The sequence below is a fragment of the Anopheles gambiae genome, chromosome 2 (assembly GCF_943734735.2).
Source record: "Anopheles gambiae chromosome 2, idAnoGambNW_F1_1, whole genome shotgun sequence".
Classification (NCBI taxonomy): domain Eukaryota; kingdom Metazoa; phylum Arthropoda; class Insecta; order Diptera; family Culicidae; genus Anopheles; species Anopheles gambiae.
In genome coordinates this window covers 48,923,340-48,944,466 of record NC_064601.1, presented here as the reverse complement: position 1 = coordinate 48,944,466, position 21,127 = coordinate 48,923,340, and the positions used below count along the sequence as shown (strand labels likewise).

The 21,127-nt window shown below is 45.1% G+C and overlaps 1 protein-coding gene across 1 annotated transcript in view; it reads left to right on the top strand.

Annotated features, from left to right (window-relative positions):
• The window catches only part of LOC1273935 (uncharacterized), a 65,723-nt gene that overhangs the window by 38,183 nt on the left and 6,413 nt on the right, over nucleotides 1-21,127 (top strand). The window contains exons 4-8 of the mRNA XM_061650944.1: nucleotides 4,503-4,624; nucleotides 20,319-20,517; nucleotides 20,595-20,680; nucleotides 20,761-20,890; nucleotides 20,980-21,105. Of these exons, the coding sequence (XP_061506928.1) occupies nucleotides 4,503-4,624; nucleotides 20,319-20,517; nucleotides 20,595-20,680; nucleotides 20,761-20,890; nucleotides 20,980-21,105 (663 nt within the window). The remainder of the gene's footprint in view (nucleotides 1-4,502; nucleotides 4,625-20,318; nucleotides 20,518-20,594; nucleotides 20,681-20,760; nucleotides 20,891-20,979; nucleotides 21,106-21,127) is intronic.

The following is a 21,127-nucleotide window of genomic DNA, read 5'->3' as shown; positions in this document are numbered from 1 at the left end:
GTGAGCGTTCGCCACCCGTTCCTATGCCACCGCTTTGTATTAATTTGATTTTTCGGCTATAATTAATCGAATTTCGTGCACTTTTCGGAAAGCAACGCAACTTTGCAACGCCTGCTTTAGGCTAAGGCACAACAGGGGGGCAGAGGTTTTATAGCTTGCGTGTCGCAGAATTAATCTATTTTGGGTTTCCTTTTCTTTGCGTACAGTCCACTGTTGACGCTACCTTTTTACTCTAGACGGAAGTCGATTAGCGCTTTAGGGTCGGAAATTGGGATTGAAGAAAAAGAAGAAACAAATCTTGCCACAAATACAACGGGCACCTGCGATAGTCGTGCTTTGTTTGAACGCTTCGACGGTACGCTACAACACCGTCGCGCTAGTGATGTGCTCTGTGGAGCGCAGCCACGACTACGATCTGACTTCAGTTTTTTTTTATTCCAAATACGACTCCGGCAATATAAGAACCAGTAGTTCCACTTGGAGTTGGAGTTGTTTTGAGTTTAAGTCTTCCGGAGATGGAATCGGCCGGAGTTGGAATCGCCTGTAGTTTGAAGTCATTCGGAATCGATTGGGGTCATGGTCGATTGAAGTCTGAGTTGTCCGGAGTCGTAGTTATCGAAAGTGGCATTTCGTTTGTTTTTTTTTATATATTGTGCTTTGGGCGTGCATTACATAAACAGGTCTTTGTTTCTAAGAAGAGCACTTATCGACGACAGCATCCTTGCTCCGGCCATCTTCAATCTGGCCGACCCCGGTACAAACCAACCCCCGTCGACGCGGAATCCGTCTGTCTACGACTCCGGACGACTCCGACTCCGAGCGACTGCGATTCTGACTCGAGACGATTACAGACGACTACGGACGACTACGAATGACTCTACCTCCTGATGACTCCAACTTCAACTCCGGATGACTCCAACTCCGGAAGGCTACGGATAATATTGGTACGGGCTACGGCTAATATAATATGGAATTGCCTTGCGTTGATGGGTACGATATTTTTTGACTCAGATCGGAGTCAACACCGGGTTTTTGTCACAACTTTACCCATCACTACATCCAGAATCGATAGTAGTATAGAGTGCGTTGTTTGCGTGTGTATCATCTTTGCAAAGCCGGGAAACGTGCAGCGTTGATTGATTGGCCGCCACCGCACGCGGACCGGTTCGTTTGTTCACTTCCGGTTTTCGGTAACTGTCATCGATCGTTTGCCCTCCCCATTTTCTCCGCCTTGCTTACACACCAACCGGATCGCGAAATTGCCCGCTTCCAATGTGCGGAAATTGTTGTTTACCGGTGTGGTTGATTTACGCGATGGAAAACGCCCTTTGCGCACCCGCTCGCTGTCCGAAGGGTCGTTCGAGCGAAGGTACTGAGGAGATGTCACCGGTAACGTGGTGTAAATGATCGAAGTCGTTAGTGTTTAAGCTTTGATTAGAATTGTGGTTTAATTATAGATATTTGCTGCTGTTTGTGTAGCGCTATAACGATTTTATTTGCATAAAAATAGGATGCAAGGCGAATGCGATGATGCGAGCAGAAACTGATTAACTTTTAACTTTAGCTAGAGGGGAGAGTGGCTACTTCAAGCCCATTTCTACCACGAAAGCTGCTGCCAAAGAAGCGCTTATGTTAAATTGTTTTTAAATTGTCTGTTTTAAGAGCATTATTTACACATTTGAATAAAATAATTCGTATGGAAATCAACGGATTAAAAAAATATCGTGGAAAAGTGCGGCTCTGGGCCGATTCAACCAAGCGGACAGCTCGCTGGCCCGGGTTCATGAACCTCCGAATCGTTTTCCCTCCAATGCATATCCCCATCATAGTGCGTGAGCGAGGGAGAGGAGACGGTTTAATTTTCCTTTCTCGGTGCACACCGTGAACGCGCGCGCACACGAAGATTCACGGCCACTGGCCAACTCTCGCCCAATTTGAGCCACACAATCAAGACCGTGAAGTGTAGTGCAGCAGCAGCCGAAACAGTGCGAAAGAGAGAAAGAAAAGGCAACGCCAGCGAGCAGATGGATGTTATCGGAAAAATAATCTACCCAGCTACTGGCGGCCTTCCGTACCACCGCACAAACCGCGCTTTCTTCGCGTTTATTTTCATCTGGCTGTAAGTATGGCGCATAAATTATGCACCCCCCCAAAAGAGAGCTTTCCTTTTAGGCGGACACCGCATCGCGCCACTGGTGGTGGACACCTTCCCAATCATCTTCTCGCACTGATCGGCGCCTAGCCCCGCTCCAATCCCTGTCATGATCAAGATCAGACGGCGACCATTACCCGAAACGCGAATGCGTGAAATTTACGTCGTAATGCTCGCTGGCTGTGCGGCCACCATTTGCCGGAGGAACAATCTATTTTCAAACGATAGCGTCTTGAGCCTTCAACCCCAGTTCCCCACCCCTTTATCCGGTAATTAGTTATGCGACAACTTGCAAAGATTAATTCACACAATACCCCAGCACTCTGGTGGACGTCGTGGAATCGCTGCTCTCCTCACCGCTGCCATCTAACGCTGCTCTCGCGCTATTTAAATTCACGCTTGAAAGGCATGCAAAGGCGCGTCGGTGGTGTGCGGTTGAGATAAGCGGTCGGTTTCGATACGGAGAGCGTCACCTTCACTCGAGCAGGCCAATTAGTGCACGACACACACACACGGACCAGCCTCCAGCAGGAGCAGGAGGAGTGTTGTTTTTCGGAGGGAATTTATGGTGCACTTTCTTATCGGGCTTGCTTTTCAACACCACCGCACACGTGCCCAACGGGCGGTCGGTTTCAAGCCCATGTGTGCTAGTGTGTTGGCGGGACTTGAGATGATGACGGGCGTGTCACGTTGGCAGGTTGGCACGGGGAGCATCTTATCGAGTGTGTTGTTCGCCGCATCAAAACCGACCGACCCCGGAGTGTGTGTTGTTTTCGAGAGCGTCCTGCGATGAGACGACGGCGGTGGCAGATTGGATGACTTTCTCCCCTATGTGCACGCTCGTAACGATCTTGGCCACCCTCGGCAGGGTGTGATCAATTAGTGGCTCACATGACGATGATCGTTGGTGATGATCGGATTTTGTTGTTTTTAACACACACCCGAATAACACTAACAGAATGTTCAACTTAAACTGTCAAACTACCATCGAGTCTCTCCCACTTATGTACAATGCCTGTGCTGTCACACAAACTGCACTGTTTATGATGGCCCATTAGTGGACTTAAATGATGCATATGTGTGTGTGGCAGAACTTTTTGCGAGTAATGAGATAAATTAAGTTGCCGTTGCCCTAATGAGCGATGCAATGCGTTCATTGCCTTTGCGGCGGCGGTACATTTTTCGTCTTGAGGAGCACATCTCCCTACAAAGAAGGACCGATTTGCACCTTGTTGAAAGATTTACGAATGTGAGCGTTGCACTGACTGTGAGTATAGTGGTTTATTTTCACCCTCACAGCAGACAAACTCACGGCGAAAGAGATGCTTCTCTGGGTTTTCCTTCTGTTCAACGGAACGTTTGTGTTGAAAGATCTAGAACAACCGGGGCTGTGCTGTGACTGCACGTTGGTTTACAGTGGTAATGGAAAAATTCCTCAACGATTGCAAACCCATTCACATCGATAAGATAAGCAGTGCTAATAAATTTCTTTAAACAATCAACACCATCGGCTGTATGTCTTGTGGGGGTGCAAATCAAAATTCTTCAGCAATGTTGAAATAGCAATACAGGGGTTATTGTGAGTGGGAGTTAGAGGTTGGTAGTGTATTTTTGCACCAGATAATATTTGCTTATTTATTAGGCAAGATTCAATTACACAAAAAGTTGTTTTTCTCGTTATTTGATTTCATGAGATACACCACCAAACCTAACAAACAAGCAAATGATGACGTCTTAACGATTGAAATACTTACCTATGTTTATCACAATGCTTAAAAATGCTAAAAACGAAACAAATGTTATGTATCATTGCAGTTTAGGGTTATTATCCACAATAATTGAGACACATGTTTGATAAATAGCATACTTATTATTAGTTCGTGTTGAAAATTAACTATTTTCAGGCTTTTGTAAAAAAATCGCATGATGGTATGAGATTTATTTTTTTAGTAACTCATTCAGTTCAGTTAAATTGGTGTACTGTATGGTGTTTTGGTGGCTCTGACGTCATTCCGATAAAACTGTTTATTAGTCTACAAAATGCTCATTATGCATGCTTGTATTTTTTTCGCACCATCTTTTGCAAACCACAAAGATTAAATGTATCTGTAAAGAGAACGTTATCTGCAAAACTGAAACAACGTCAGAGCGCAAATCTTTTGATCACGTGGTCTTAATTGCCTCCACCGCACACCGGTAATTGCTTTGGCCGCAATGTCTCACAGCCCCTGAATATGGAGGGGGTTTTACTGTACGGTCTGCAATCTTAGAATCTACATACTACTAGATCATCCCGCATGGTGGAAAAACCGCCTTTACTAATTACCTCCATTTTTGTATCTACTTCCAGGTGACACATCGGACGACCGGTGACGTAATGGTGCTGAAGATGAATCAACGGCGCGCTAACCGGCCCAACATGTTGCGCGAGGTGCAGTTGTTGAACAAACTGTCGCATCCGAACATCCTGAGGTGAGTGTCGATCGATCGATGTGTATATCCCCATCTAGCTAGACTTTCATTCATTCGCAACGGATGAATGAAGAGGCGAGAGTGAAGTTACTACACATCTCGCTACGTGCTTCACTGATAGTCTAGTCTATGGGTGGCTTGAGCAGGACCGGCTAGAACACGCCACTTGGGAGAAAATGTTTACAGAAGAAGCCGGGGCAAGGCTATGTATTATAATTGATTTAAAAAGCCATTTCCCATTCTTCTTGCACCGAAGCAGAGAGCCGCTAGAGTCGATGCAATTTCTTTCCATTTGCTTACTACCCTATCCGTTCGGTGTACCCTTCAAGGATATGGCTCGATGAATCTTGATGGATTCTTGGTGGTGCAGGAAACGTCCGCACGCGCAGGGTTCGTCCTGTTTGCTATTCCTGCTAGTTGACTTTGTGGCGGGAGGAATGGGTAGAAATGGATTTGCGTTCAAATTGACTTCCGTTACAGGTTTGCCTTTTTTCTCCCGCTCAAGCTTTTCAGGTGAAATAGGGGCGCGCCCGGCGTGTTGTCGCGCCAGGGGAGTAAACAGCATGGGAAAGTAAAAATTACACGCCATCACGAACACGCGCACAGAAATGCATTTCCTTCGCCCGTCTAGACGGGGGTGTTTGTCTGTGTTTACAAGGCTGGGCCACGCTCAGTTGGTTGGCTGTCTGGGCGGGAAGGTTGTTAGTTTGGCGGTAACGAATGCGGACAGGGAGAAAGAGAGCGAGCGCAGTATTGCATTCCATAAATCGTTCGGCTTGCAGTTATGATGGGAATGGAATGTTGTGATTGACGGTGTGTAAGAGTGTTCTGATTTAGGATACGAAATTAAGCTTGGGTGTGTTTGTTTACGCAAGGAAAGGAAAATGAAAGTAAAATTCTTTTTTTTTTTGGTTTTTCTTCTAATGCTACCATTGATCTCGGATATGATCTTACTAATCTAGGAAATGATCAGTCGTTCTCAAAAGAAAATGGGAGTTCTAAAGATTATACACGTCGTCTCCACGAATAAATTATTTTAAAGAATTAATTGGAAATGAGAAATCTGCGAAATCAAACACCGGAAAACAACCCTTTATATGCTCTTTCCAAAAAAGAGAAACCAAATCTCATCCTTGCCTCACTCACCCATTTCATTACATTCGGCCATGTTCAACCAACTTACACCGTGGGGTGGCGTGACTCTTATTGGGAAGATTTATTATCGACTTTAAGCGTTTGTGTACGTCTGCATGTGTGTGTGTTTAGTCCACCACCCACACGAGCACACGAGCACAAAAGCATCCATTTTCACATTGCCAGTGGAAAACGCGATCGCCCTGTGCGGAGGAGGGCACACAAAGTTCAAGGGTCGGTGGCCCTTTACGCGTACGCGGAAAAGACGCCCAGCGCTTACACGATTCATCCGTAAGCTGGCGCGGAAGCTGCTGCTGGTTGGGGCAAAAAGAGTCGAGCGAGTTTTCTATGCCCAGCGAATGTAGATTATTTCAGCAATGCTTGTTGTTGTCCGTTTTCTTTTTTTCTTTTCTTTTTTGGGAGGAATTATGAATTGAAAAGTTTAGTTCAGTCTTTTCAATTTTCCAACATATTCGTTTGCTCCTCCGGGGGCATCAGGTTGGGCAAACTATAGCTCCTGGTCACTCCTTTGCACGTAAACTATTCGACGAATGGGTGCAGAGCAGTGTTTCGTAGGTGCTGTGGTTAGTGCTGCTTGTTTTACGCCTTCCGAGCCATGACTGGCCTTGATCCCACTCGCTCCTTTATGCTCTCCCGCCGTCTGTGGTTGGTAATTTATTCATCTTCTGCGCAAACCCTCTAAGCCGGAAATGACCGTGCGAGCGAGGCATGACTGCCAAACACAGCAGCAGCCTGCCGTTGAACTTTGTTTTATTTATTTAATTGCAATCTTTAATATTGAAGCACACCGAGGGGGTGAGTTTTTCCGTTTCGCCGTGTTTTAGCGTGGCGCTGTTTGTGCGGTTTGTTTGTTTGTTTGCCGTGTATGGCGTTTTCACACAACAAAGTGTAGTTTTTTTTGTTTGGCAATATGCAAAGCACTTCGAACGCGCTTAGTTTGTTGCAATGGTGGCCGAGGCGTCGTGCTCGTGTAGTGCTTCGATGACTGTTTCTCTTCGTCTTCGGGCTCTTTTTTGTTTGTGCGTTCCTGTTTTACGGTTTTTTTCTTTCTGTTACTTACAATTGCTCCCGAATTGGTAAACATTACCTACCGCTTTAAGCTGCAGACCGGTGTTGCTCTGCTGGTGGAATTACTACTACTGACGCCACAAAAGGTGGAGAAATTCATCTCGCACAAAAAATGTTACCCACTATGCATGCAGCGTGTGGTGCGGCTTGCGGAATGAAATCAAAACAAATGAAATCATAAGAAAGATAGCGAGAGAGAGAGAGAAAAAATAAGCAGCAATGAAAAACCTGAAAACACCTTTTAGACAACGACCTATACTTTCGCATACTAACACATACGCATGCTCAAACAGCCTTGGCAATGGAGACGCCCGATGGACGCCGGCATCAGACGAGAGTTAGCGCCCGGCGGGGGGTGCATGCGGGCGTGTTTGCTGGGAGGAAATTAAGAAACGAGAGTGAAAGCACTCTTCGAACACTCGCCGATCTTCTTCGGCCAACGCACTGTTGTTCGACGAATTGCCTTCCCCAAGCGCACGCCCGTTTCCCCTCTCGGTTCGCATGCGTTCGTCTGCTTCGGTTTTGCTGATCGTTGTCTCCGAAGTGTTGTCTGCTTTTCTGCGCCAAAGCCATTTTTTTTTAAATCCGATCATGGACTCATCAAAACATTTGTGCTTTTTTCTATTAGTTTGTTGGTTTTGATTATTTATTTTATTTATTGGTCTGTTTGATTTACAATCTTGTGCTCACGTGTCCGTCACGCTGCAGTTTGAATTAGTTACTTCTATTAAGTTAATTCATATTTTGGTGGTCATTCAATTAATTAATTAATTTGGACATTTGGACGGGTGTCCAATCACTTTCCTTCTTACCTTTGAGTACAGTTTTTTCTCCTTTCGGCACTTTGCGTTTGTCATCTGGGAACTTATGGTACAATCATTCACAGTTAGTTTATGCACCTTCTGCAACACTTGATCGTCACGAGCAACAAACGTGTTGCCTTTCTGTTCGCTTTTCCCCCCTTTTAGTTTTGTTCGCACTGTTCGGGGTGTGAAGGGAAGAAGCTAAAGATGCGTTTAACATACGCATCGCGCGAGCTCCCACCAAACAAAAGGCACAAACAACCGCGAGTGCGACGACGGGGAGAAGGATGCCGCCGTGGAGCGGCACGGGAGGGAAGGCGCACGAGAAACGATCACGTTTACGTTTGCCAAGCGTGCAAAGGCTCTGTTGTTATTTTTACGCTTAAGGTTTTATTTTCTCCCTCTGCACCGCTCTTTTGCTTCACTGCCGTTTGCCGCTGCTGTGGCGGGCGGCCCATCTTTCGCGATTAGCGCTGCACTTGATGAAGAGAGTGTTTCGCATAAATTGTAGGAGGTGAGCGAGTGAGATGCAGCGAGAAAACTGTTGGACTCCTCGATTAAAGGGAACCTGGGGGAGGGTTGAAAACAGTTCGATTTGCCCTGTCTGTTGGGATGCTATGTTTTGCTTTATGCATACACACACACACACCAAGTGTAGGGCCAGCAGGCAAGTCAATGTTGCCCACCAACTAGCGCAAAACGTGCAAACGGCCTGTGTGTAGTTGTGGGAGGCGTTGTTGAGATTTTCACGACACGGGTCTATGAACTTGCTGAAGGTTACGGTTGGTGCAAAGGCTCAGTTTGCAGACGATTTCGTTGTGTGGCGAGAACTGCAATTGGTGCGATCCCACCATCCATCCCGCTCGAAGATCTCGGGGTACATTTCACTGCCATTTGCTTTTATTTTTTCAGTCGGATTTTCCGACCCTTAGGTAGATTGTACAAATGTTTGCCTTATACTGGAGTGCAAACCAGCTCTGGAATTGAAACGGCACAACCATAAGGGAATAAAAAGATTAATGCTATTTAATGCTTTGTATATTATGGTACGCCAAATAATAGTTTGCACGTAGTTTTACCTTGTTTTTTTCATATTTGTTTGGGGAAAAAACTTCAGATCCAATTTGCGTAATGTAATGGAAAAGTTTTACATTTTTCGTTTTTATTTCATAAATAGCAGTTTATGATTATTTACAGCAAAAAATTATAGCATTATAATGAACGCATTTTCTCCCTTTTTATTACTAAAACCTTAAACTATTGAAGGTAAATTTCTTATATCATTGATTATATTATCATGAAATCCCACATTACACAAAAGAATGATGTACTTTTCGAGTTGAATTTAAAAATGTAATTAATTGCCAACTTCTTGTTTTAAAACAAGAATTTTCTCCCAAGTTATTTGAATTATGAGCTCATTTATTATTGCGCTGCGTACTGCTGAAGGGCGTCCTTCAATATTGGCAGAAGTATATGGTCCACGGACAACGACGACGACGACTAAAGATCACATAAACAAAAGTGAAACCATTTTTCCCATTCTGTCGGTTCGACGCTGTCAGTATCAATTAATCAGCTGTAAAATTTGCCCATACGGTCGTGTACAAAATGAACAACAATGTTGCACAAGATGGAACGCTTCGTAACAAGCATTTCAGTTTGCGATCTTCCCGTCATCTTCCTTCGATTCGGCTCAATTTACGCTGGCCGCTAGTATACAAACAAATCACATTGAATCATCGCAGACGGGCACGGGAAGGATTACCCCTAGCAAAATCGGCATGATGCGTGTGCGAGTCCCGTTTGTTTCGCTAGACGTTTGTTATTGCTTTCAACGTGTATGTTCTGAGTTGGGTTGTTTCGCGAGCGTGTGTTTTCATGCTGTGACGCCCATCCTCAGTTTTGGCTACAAAGTATTTTTTTTAGTTGTTGTTGTTCGTTAACTTCTTTGCTCACTTCCGAAAATACCACGTGGGTGTTGGTAGAAGCTATTTTCGGGTCGCGCATGAACAACCTGTGTGCTATTTTGAGCAGCATGAAGAATTTGAATAATTTGGCGGCGGGTTTTATTTTTATGTTTTTGTGCGAAACGGTATGAATTCGGTTGACCCTATAATTTGGTGACGTTATACGGTATTACAATAATTACATTGCTAGGGTTATGTTATTGTATAGTTGTTGATTAAATTGTTTTTCTTTCGCCGCAACAGAAATAGAAGAAAAAATGAAAGCGATGAGATCCTAAACGCACAAAATGTTTTCTCTGTTTTTTTTTGTTTACCAGCAGCATATTTTCGCAATCAATAATTCATTTCTGCGAACTCAACCCGCTTTATACTTTTCACTTTATGCTATTTTTATGCCGCAGGCAAAACTGGATATTTGCATACGGATGTGTATTAAATAACCAAATCTCCCTTCTCACTTTCATCGAGTGCGGGACCGAAAATTGTAAACCGAACATTGCCAATAAATGCGGTCCGGAGATGTTTTTACGAGACAACAATTAACAGCCCCAAATTGTTCAACATTCCTTTCCATTTTGTTGCTGGCGGGAAATGCAGGAAGTTACAATGCAGCGTCCACGATACAATCAATTACGAAAATATGCTACGATGGACCATTGCACTCCTTCAACAGCCGGTCAGTAAGCCCATTGCATAACACAGGCAAAGGAGCACCTCACCTCACCTCTGTAACGCCACTGTGTATGTTGTCGGGTTGCATCTTACCACGGACGATGGCTGGCTGGCTGGTGTTTTATTTTCGCCACATCGTGCAGATAGCTTTGCCATGTTTGGTCGTAAAATGTGTGACCAGATTTGAGAAGTAGTAACCGATGAAGTGGGCAACAAAAGACAAGTAGAAAAGAGAAAAAAAAACATTTGAAGAGGGAAAGAAGACAGCACATAAAACACAACAATCCGCCAACATTAAAACCATCGCCGTCGACGGTAGCGGATAGTGTACGAGAAACCGGAACCCCGGTACTGGATTCGATCATCGCTTTGATCGTTCCCAGCTGGTCAAGTGAAACAAAACAAGTCCGTCACTACTGCGACACTCTCTTGGAGGGTGCACAAAAAAGTGGTTGATCTTTTTTATTATTTTGGTAGGCCCACAGTGGACACACACCACTTACCCGTGGATCTGCTGCTCCATTTGTGCTTTTTATGCGTTTCGATAGGAAGGGAGATAGAGAGTAAGAGCATAACGGCGCTTGCATACACATCTCACAAACCCTCTTTGGAATTGTCTCCATCCACCGGGAATAAAACCGAAACTCTCCGTATCGAAAGTGAAATTTGTTTTGGGAAAGCAGCTGTGTGTTGGACGTTGTTGTTGCGTGTACAAGATATTACACGGAATCGGGTGAACCGTTCGATCGTGATCGAAGTACAGTTTATTTTTTTGCGAATTCGCAACACGTTTAACGAATTTGCATTGGTTAGTGTTGGAATTGTTTAGAAAACAGTATCTTTTGCATAAGTAATGACACGTAGCATAACATTTAAATCATGGCAACGAATCAATAATATGTTGAGTTTTATTTATGCTATTGTACCTGCAACTAAAAACAGTTTATCGAACTCATTGAAACACCATTAGAAGCAGTGCACTAAGTGTGCAACGCTGCATTTGCGCATTGACTGTAGAGTATCGTTTGTAGTTGGTAAGCCACATTCCACACCGATGAGGCTTTATGGGGAGTTGCCACTTGCTCGTGTTTACTGACTTTAATCGCACACTTGAGTAAATAATTTACCCCACATTGAGACCCGCCTGCCCTAAACCTTCACAGCTCTCAAACAGTTTAGCTTGTTATAGAAGTCATAGATCAAGCATATGGCAACGGTTTTTTTTCTTGCTCTGTACCCAGCGCCGGTAATAACACGGTCCCCGAATATGGGCAAACGCTCAAGATCGTCCAGATCTGGCGCGATGATCGACCTCAATTCGCCGTATGCGCGCTTGCTGGTGGACGCCAGTAGATCCGAACAAAGGTCACCAAGCATGGAGCGCACCGGGCCGTCGTTCTGTGCTAATTGAATGCGTCTGGATGTCTGGAGGGCGCTTCTTCTTCGCAGGCCGAGGCGATAAATTGGAATTCTTACAGCGCATGCTTTCTTGCTGACTTCGTTCGCCGGCGCCAGGCTCTGCACCCACCCGGCTTAGAGAAGCGATCGTGATTCCACCAAACCCTTCCAAACGGTTCCACTTTATCACCTCAATCTGTTTGCTAATGGCAAGAGAAAGAGCGAAAGGGGAAGAAAACGAGGCAGCTTCAGCTCATCGTAAAAATAACCCAAATTACTAACGCCCATATAGGACGCGCCTCGAGCGCCAATTACGATTGTCAATTGGTTGTTCGGCTGGATCAGCTTCCCCTGCTGGGCCTCTCAAACGTACAGCTGGTCCGATGATCGCCATTGGATCAGAAGATCGAATGTAGTGCCATAAATCATTTAGTTGATAGCTTTCATCGAGAATGATGGGAAAATTACGCTGACCGGCAATCATCATATGATCGAACCGATTGAACAATCAACTAGCTGGAATCAGCACGATGTCCCTGCGGCAGCAACAACAACGGTGGAGACAGTTCCTCGCCCAAGCTCCCCGGAACCTTCGCCGGGAACCGGTACCCGCATGCTGTTCGTGGCTTAGCTGAGAGTGCTCTCGAAGCTACGTACGAGAGCATATTTCTTCCAACGCCAGAGCGCACCACCCCATACGGTATAACGGTTCCTTCCGCTTTCACGAGCATCGGAAGGAAAGTAGGCGATCGAGTTGATTAGGCGCGCACTTTGCTGCGCTTTGCTCCTTTGTCGGGGGAAGGGGGAAGGTAGAGAGGAAGTTAGGGCTGGCAGCTTGCAGGTTGACAGACATGCTTTCATGGTCGTCCGTGTCACGTGCCTAATTTTCGGGCTAACGGATGAAATTTCTCCTTAGCGTTGCCATCTCAAGCACGGGACGACGGCGGCGATACGCTTCACACACGAATATGATGAGCTTTATGGCCATAACTGATGCGATTCTTCCGTGTCGCTAACGGGCGGGCAGTAATGATCCCGCCTCGGGTGTGGAATGGAGCGGCTTCTCTTGACTAGCGAGATTAAAACGTCATTCAGGCGAAAACCCTCAGTGACCGCGCGATTCCGATGGATGTTTTTTTTTGTATTTACGCTTTACCTGAAGCTGCACGAATCACGATTGCGCTACGGGTTGGTGATCACGTTTTAAAATTTATTAATATGTATTTTTAATAATATTTTAAAGTGTCAAAAAACAAAACTCAGAAAAAGTAATTTTCCAAAACAACAAAACTTTAACCCTTACAGGGTTTTCCAGGGGTTCTCATAGTTGTGGGACACTTCCTAGACTCTTTCTCATTGGAAGTGAATCTCATACGTTGGAAATTTAACTCTATGGCACCCTTTTTGTACAAGCTCCTTGGAAATTTCTATTGGATTTGTCCAACAAGAGTGCTAGAGAGTCCAATTCACATTACATTAAGTTCGTTTCACGTAACAAAGTGGTTATAAAGTGTCCCACAACTATGAGAACTCCTAGAAAACCCTGTATAGTAAATATATTTATTATTATATTTTAAAAAAGTATGAAACTTAAAATTCAAACATACAAAACCATTGAAAATGCAGCTCGAATTTCGAATCTGACGGCTAAATCCGTAAGCTTATTTCATCTACAAATCTTAATCCCGCACGCGAACACGGTTCAATGAACAGGGGGCCGCGAAGCGTTTGTAAGAAAATGGAGCGATAAACAAGCATCATTTGAATAACCTGTAGGGGGGAGGGGGAGGAGGCCCAGAAAACCCTCGGCGCCTCCCGTTAAAGGGCGCTGCCGACGAATGCGCGATCCGTTCAAGCGGAACAGTCTCGAGATGAAATTGAACCAAGGCAGGAAACAACCTCCCTTGAACGGGATTCGTAACACAATTGGACTGGGTTGGGTTTTGGGTGGATTAAGGGTATTATTTAAAACAATAAACCGAGGGGAAGAGATTAGGGAAACGCTGCCGTCTCGAATTCGGGTGAGTAAAGAAGTGGAGCATTGCATTTATATGACGATCTCGTTGCCAAAGCCCGTTTCATGTTTACTGCGGAGAGTGTTGTGTAATATTTTGTGGAGTTTGAGGTAAAAAAAAGGGTTTTTACCTAAAATTTAACTAACCATCTTTGCTTCGTTTGAAGCCAGTTTTTATAATTTTAATTAGTTCAAATTTTTGATACATTAAAAAAATTAAAAATTAAGTAAAATTCGATTTTATTTTTGAAAAAAGTCATGTGTTAAATTGAACTGATAGGAACTGTTTTAGTATTTCTAGTATTGATATTGATTTCACATTTATTGTCCTAGCATGAATTAATTAGTTGATCGATCATTAAAGCACCAGTATGATTGTCCAACATTCCTTCAGCTATCGACAGTTTTCCAATCATCATTCACTCTTGCTAACTGATCTCACAGCAACAAAAAAACGCCCCACACAGACCACCAACGCGATCGAATCAATCGGAATAACTTATATTTTCCCCTTTTCCGAACAAGGAAAATTGCCGCTTCCTACATACCGCCAGCCCAACTCAGACAGATCCCCGACGATCGGCCAGGCATCATTGAATCTCGGTTACATCAACCAGGCCTGAGCATTATGGTTGTGGCCGGGGCTTGCAACGGTAACCGAGCCGTGCAATAAAGTGCAGCGATTAGGTGCCGGGCGAGGACGCACGTTTCCTCGCGCTGCTCCACAGGTTTTCAGTACCGGCGGTGGTACCACCCGACAATGACACCTACTGTATATCTACTTTGTTTCGTTCGATTATGTCGATGGGGGGCTCGGATGGGATCGACGCGCGCAAGGAGAGGTTACGCGAGCGACCGAGACTACATGATTGCGATGTAATCCATCGCGAAAACCGCATAACTTTGCTGCCACCGACTAGCCGCCCTTGTCCTGCCCGCTGTCGACCATTGCAATGGTCATAATACACAGCGTCGCAGTCGCAGCTCGATAGCGTGGAAAAGAAATGCCTCATTGAGCGGCAACGAAAGATGGGCCCCCGATAGAGCCAGGGAATGAAAAGGTGAAGCGGGTGGTAGGAGGGCAATGGGAAGAAAAACCGGTTGACCGCCTTCACCGTAATCGCCAAAGGAACATCAAGGAAACACAAAGAGGAAGCAACTCCTCCGTGGCTGTGGTTGCCAGTTACTGGTTGTTGCTGGAAAATCGGTACGTTCGGATGGCCATTGCTACACAGGCAAAAGACGTTCGCTAGTACTGGTCTCACTAGTGTGCTCCTCCACGCAGCCACAGCTGTGCACACACACGGAAGGACAACTACGCTCGGTTAAGTTTTCTGATCTAGTGGCGCCTTGCACTGGAGACGTGACACAAAAAGGCGAAATTTCGAATCGAGCTGTTTGACACACCCGCGCATGTCGGGGACCCACTTCCGGGAGACCGTGACCAACAAACCGACGCGGGGAATGGACGAGTCGAAACCTCTGACCCAATTTATGTCATTTTCATCGCGCCATTTCCCAGTAATGAGAAGGATTTTGAGCAAAAAAAGAAAGAAACAAACAAACTCCCAACGGCAAATACAAAACAAAACGTGTGGCTTGCGGGCAAAACGGGGATGGAGCAACAGCCACATTAGCACATCTTGCCTGTTACATGCCGGTCAGGTTGCCGATGCGTCACCGGCACCAAAAACAAGAGCAGCCTCTCGTTGATTCGTTTGGCTCCTTTTTTTCGATTGCTGTTTTCATATGCGCTCTTCAAAAAATAGCAGAAAAAAACATACACCGACCGACATTAGTGCCAACGAGCGTTGTGTCGAAACAGTTCCACCTTTTTTTTTCTTTCTACTTTTCTTTGCTCCCTCTTTCTCCGGGCGGGATTGCCAACATAACCGAGGCAGCAAAAGAAATGCACTCTAATTATCTCATCAACACCTGCGATCGTGCTGCCGATGATGTGCGCCAGGCGCGGGAGGATCGTGTCTGCATCGATCTGGGCCAATTCGAAACAACTGACCGAAAATCCCTGACCGACGCAGCAACGCCAGGCGTCGCAGGAGCATGGGAAGCGAAGAAAGAAAGTCGAACTGAGCCGCGAGGTATAGCAAAACCGCCGTGTGTGAGTGTGTATGTGTGGCGGGTCGTAATGTACTTATTATGCTGCGGTATGTGCTAATGTAGCTGTGATGTTTATTAGTGGTATGTAGGGTAGGGTTGCAAGGAACCTCGATTTGTTAAGTGCCAGATAACGTCCGTAAACTTGGGCTTGTTTGCGGCTTACCCTACTGTTGATCTGCGTGCTGTAGCAGGTAAGGGAACCGCTACTGATGTTTTGCATTATTTTTCTAGTAGTCTTACATGGGTCTTGGAGGTGAAACGAAAACTAAATTAAGTAAAGAGCGTTGGGTGTTTTTCTTTTTAATTGCTAAAATTGTAAATTGAAGCATGATAACTTCCAACCAAATCTTTGGACAATTTTGGACAATCTGTGGACAACTTTTACACACGTTAAAAGGAATGTGATTGCTAATCGTGCTCCAATAATCCATATCAAAAGCAAAACAAATAGGCTATTTGAGAAAAACGAACAAATGTGTTTTGTTTTCTTCAACGTCATTCTTGTCATTTTCTTAACACAAAAATCATTCTTAAAAATAATGCATACTGAAAAAAACTATTGTGACTCAATTCTTTTTAATTGACATTGTAATAATTCAGAAATGTTCTATTGGTTATTATATTTTTACCATCCGTTGTGTTGCTAAACCATGCACGATGGGTTACCCACTTCAACAGAGTTGAGTTTATCTCAAGCACAAGTAACTAATCTGGAGTCTACATAAATTAATATCTGAAACAGCCCACATAATCAAGAAGCAGGCCACAAATGGCGGTCACCGGAAGTACAGCCGAATCTGAGAAACTCATAATGGTGCGAATCAGATGCTTCCCTGTTGGTTGAATCTAATTGTTTATTCTATTTTCGGCTCAAATCGCATAATTGTATCAATTACGCCAGTTTCGCGCCGATGTTGTGTCTTCCCACACGTCCAGTCGTTGAAATGGAAACGCTAGAACCGCGCAATCATTTGCCTCCTTTTTTCAATCCCACACTTCAACACCTACTACCCACCCTGGACACTTAAGCTATCCGAAAACACGTGTGTACACAAACACTTCTGTCCAAGTGCAAAAGAGTTTGGGCGCAATCCCGCCAATGATTCTGAGAGCATTAAAGAGCCTCTCGAGGTGCGCTGGAGGAGGAGAAGGAGGGCGCAATTGAAGCTTTGCCTGCTTCTATTTGCTGAAAAAGCTGAAAATGGATGCTTCTTTGCTGGCGGTAAGCTGTGGAAACTAGAGAATTGTGTTAATTACCACTACCGCATTACCTAGATTTTGGATAGAATTGCGCGAGTCTCGAATGGATGCATTCTTCTTTATCTTCTATTTCCTCTGCTTTGGAAGGAAGAATACCGTACAGAGGCGCTTAAGAGGAGGTATATAAGGTTAGAGTAAAGTGTAAGTAAGTAAACACTTGTCGGTAGGCATCAGAGACATGCTAATTGTGCGCCGGTAGCACTCTTCGAGAGGGAGAAGCTTTCGCAAGCCGGGTAGAGCTGTGTACGAAAATATTGTAAACGAACTAATTTTCAAACGATCGACGAAGCTCATCTGTAATTCTAATTTTGGGCAATGAAAAACTGGTATCAAATGCGCCGCGCATAATACCACACGCGATTTCCTGCATTTCCTGCAAACAAAAGCGAAAGCCGAAAACAGCACGGAAAACCCGTTTGCCGCCGGCACACCGTGAATCATGTCACGAAGTCACGAACATGATCAGCTTTTCCTACCGGTGGGCTGCTCTCTGGCTCGTCAGGCAAGCGACGAAAAACGTTTGTCGTTGTGAGGTGGGTTGAGTTTTTACCCCAAGACGGCGGGTGCTTCCGTAGGTGGTCGGAAAATAAAACCAGTTTCCCTCCAGATAGGTGGTGCACCCTTGCCGTGGAAAGGCCGAACGGTCTTTTCCGGGGTTGTTCCGGCGTGTGTGTGTGTCTGTGCAAGCGATCATAGCCGATCAGGAAGTGAGAGCAGCTGTGCTCCAGTGTGCCGGTGGTGGTCGTACTCGTAGACCACCATAGACAGTAGTAACAGCAGTGGCTCCCAGCGAGAGAGCAGATATGGGAATTGCGGAAACGATGTGACGTATTTATTCAATCATGGTGTAATATATGTGGCAGCACGTACCAATCGTAGCAGAAAGCTGAAAACAAGTCATTACAGATGATCCGCAGGTGTGAGGCGTGAACATCGCTACTGACCTGCTGCAACTGATTCGTATTGTTGGCGAAGCTTTACCTTTCAGGTTTAAGGCAGTTGCGAAATTTGCGCTTTGAACGATAGGTAAACACCTTTGAACATCCGTCGTTTGCCTAAAGGATTATCTTGCCTGAAGGTAATCCTTATCGATTGATTCATCTTTTCCAACTGAACGAACGTATGCTTGGAAGAGAAAATGTCCTACAAATTCATGTTGATCTTTACCTTTAAATACGGCATGGTTGAACGGCAAAGCGTACAATTGTACTTCCACCATACGTGTTTGCCGGTGGCTGTGTTCAGGGCTTAAGGGTGTTGAGCTGGCGCCATATTTCATCTCGTCGTCACGCACAGGTTTCCTTGACCCAGATGAGGTACCATATTTGGGATGTTTCTGTTTTTGGCGTCAGTTTTGTGTGCTCTTTTTTTCCCTCCACAGCTCTTCGATGTGATCACCCTGCTGCTACTGTCAAGAAGGTTTTAACAACAGTCGTTGTGGGGCACGAAGGAATGTGTTAAAATATGCTGCCCCAACGCACATACACACAACTAACAAAGCAAATTCGTGGACTGGGTAAAAACACGGTTTGGGATATGGGGGTTATTATCTTTTTTTGTGTGTGAATTCCCTTACACCACTATCACGGGCTGACCTTCGCAGCCACACGTCGTGATCACGTCGTCAACTGACGGGAACCACCACTCGGAAGTCAGCGTTAAAATAACTGTTCTGCCGAATGTTGCTACTGAGGTTGGGAGCAGATGATATTTGTGTGTCTTCAGCTGCTTGCGCCACGCCGAGGTGTGACTTCCGGGCGCAAAGAGCCCCGGATGTTGTCGCTTCTCGTGCGGTGAGAAAACTGAAGCACTTCCTATCGGTGTGTGGTGCGTGACTCCATTGTTTACGAACGATGGGGCAGCATCGCGAGCGAAAGTCGGAAGCGACGCTTGCCCTTAGATCGACCAGAGATGTACCATGTAGACAGCTGGGGGAAAATGATCGACGGTCGTTCGTTGACCGCGGACGGTCAAGTTGCGGGACGGATTTCATCCCAGAGCAGTGAGTGAGGAATTCGCACGGAGGTCAGTAGGAATCCGTTAAGTAACACAGATTCTCGTCATTCCCAACACGGTGGAGCGGACAAGCCAAGCAGCTCTAGCTGTGAGTAAAAAGTAGTGGGAAAATAGATTTTGGGAAGGGTTTGCTTCAGCAAAGTGGTTATGACGCGATATCGTTCTTTCTTGTCATGTATTTGAACTATATTACAATCTCGCTAAACCGTTAACTGAAATGCAGTATTTCTATGACAGTTCTTTTCTGTCTTTTCCTTCGCCGGAAATGGAAGTTCGGTTGAGCGCTACAATAACAAATCGTTTTACTTTGTACAGCATTATATAAACACACTCATTCGACCAGACACAATCATTATTATGCGATTGACCGAGACAAAATTGAATGAACGAATAACGAGAATCTCCCCATAAAAAACCTTGTGATTGTTTAAACATTAGTGCATTACTTTCATCTCTTACAACGTCGTTAAAGCTTTTCACTTTTCCGCCTTTTACTTCGCTGTGTGTTGGGTTTTCTTTTATCTGGGCGCCCTGTTTCTTCGCCAAACGACACCATGATTAATGAAGGCACCAATTGACTCACAGCGTCGTCCTGCTTTAGCTTTTGCGTAATCTTATTGCTCAAAAACAGTTTGTAAGTACGGGGATGATCAGTCGTGCCCTGAAGGGATCTTGCATGTGCGTATGTTATGCGTGTGTTGCTTGAGAAAATTCGTTTCGCTGGTGTCGAAAATAATTGGTCGTTTTTTTCCCTTGTCCCGTCCGATTTTGGCGGTTGGCACGTGTTGTAAATGCCTCGGGACATTCATTTATTATGATCAATACTCAGGGAGAGAGATAAGGCATACAGATCCCACATGATCTGATGCCGTTTGCATGATTTTGTTTTTCTCGTGTTTCTCCGGACCAACGCTTTCTTTGTGTCGTGAATTGTTGATAACGTTATGTTTCATGCATGATCGACCGATTCGGTAAGCGTTTTATCAGTTGAATCGCATTGGAAAGTTAAATACTTTGGTCTGCTATTTTATGTCTTACACAATTCGACTCGTTTTTGTTTTTCAATACAAGGGCTAGAAACTACAGCATAAACAGAGAAATTTTGATCGATTTCCACACATGTGAAGATGTTTATTGCATCACACACCAAGCAATAATGTGTCTCTAACCAAAACGATTCGGGCACTAACCATACGTTTCCTATGTTATCACCCACCCAGGTTCATGGGCGTTTGCGTGCAGGAGGGACAGCTACACGCCCTCACCGAGTACATCGAGGACGGTTCGCTGGAGCAGCTGATCGCGAACAAGGCACAGTATCTTCCGGCCCTCTGGAAGATAAGGATCGCGCTAGGGATTGCTCGAGGAATGCAGTACGTGCACGATGTCGGTATCTTCCATCGCGATCTTACGAGCAAGGTTGGTGTTAGTTGCAGCCAGAAATGGCATTGTAATTATGGGCCAGTACCTAAATCATGCTGCTGCATTTCTTTCAGAACGTGCTGGTGAAACGGTTACCGGATGGAATGTTCGATGCGGTGGTCGGGGACTTTGGGCTAGCGGCTAATATCCCCCGAAAGTGGTTAGTATAATCCCTAGAACCCATTTACAGTCTGTCGGAAAACGATTTTTTATTTCGATTGCTCGTTTTCTTACTTACAGTGGCAAACCGCGCCTTGACACTGTTGGCTCACCGTACTGGATGAGTCCGGAGTGTCTGAAAGGACAGTGGTACGATCAAACCAGTGATGTATTCTCCTTTGGAATAATCTTGTGTGAATTGATAGCTCGGGTAAATTGCCAGCGAAGCTGATGCAGTGTGTTCGCTCCATAATGCAGTTGGTAACCTTTTCATTTTTCTCCTTTTTTCCAAACTCGCAGATTGAGGCAGATCCAGACATCATGCCCAGGACTGATACGTTCGGTTTGGACTACATTGCTTTTGCTGATGTGTGTCCAAACGATACGCCACCGGCGTTTTTAAGACTGGCCTTCTATTGTTGTACTGTAAGTAGAGGACTTGTTGCAA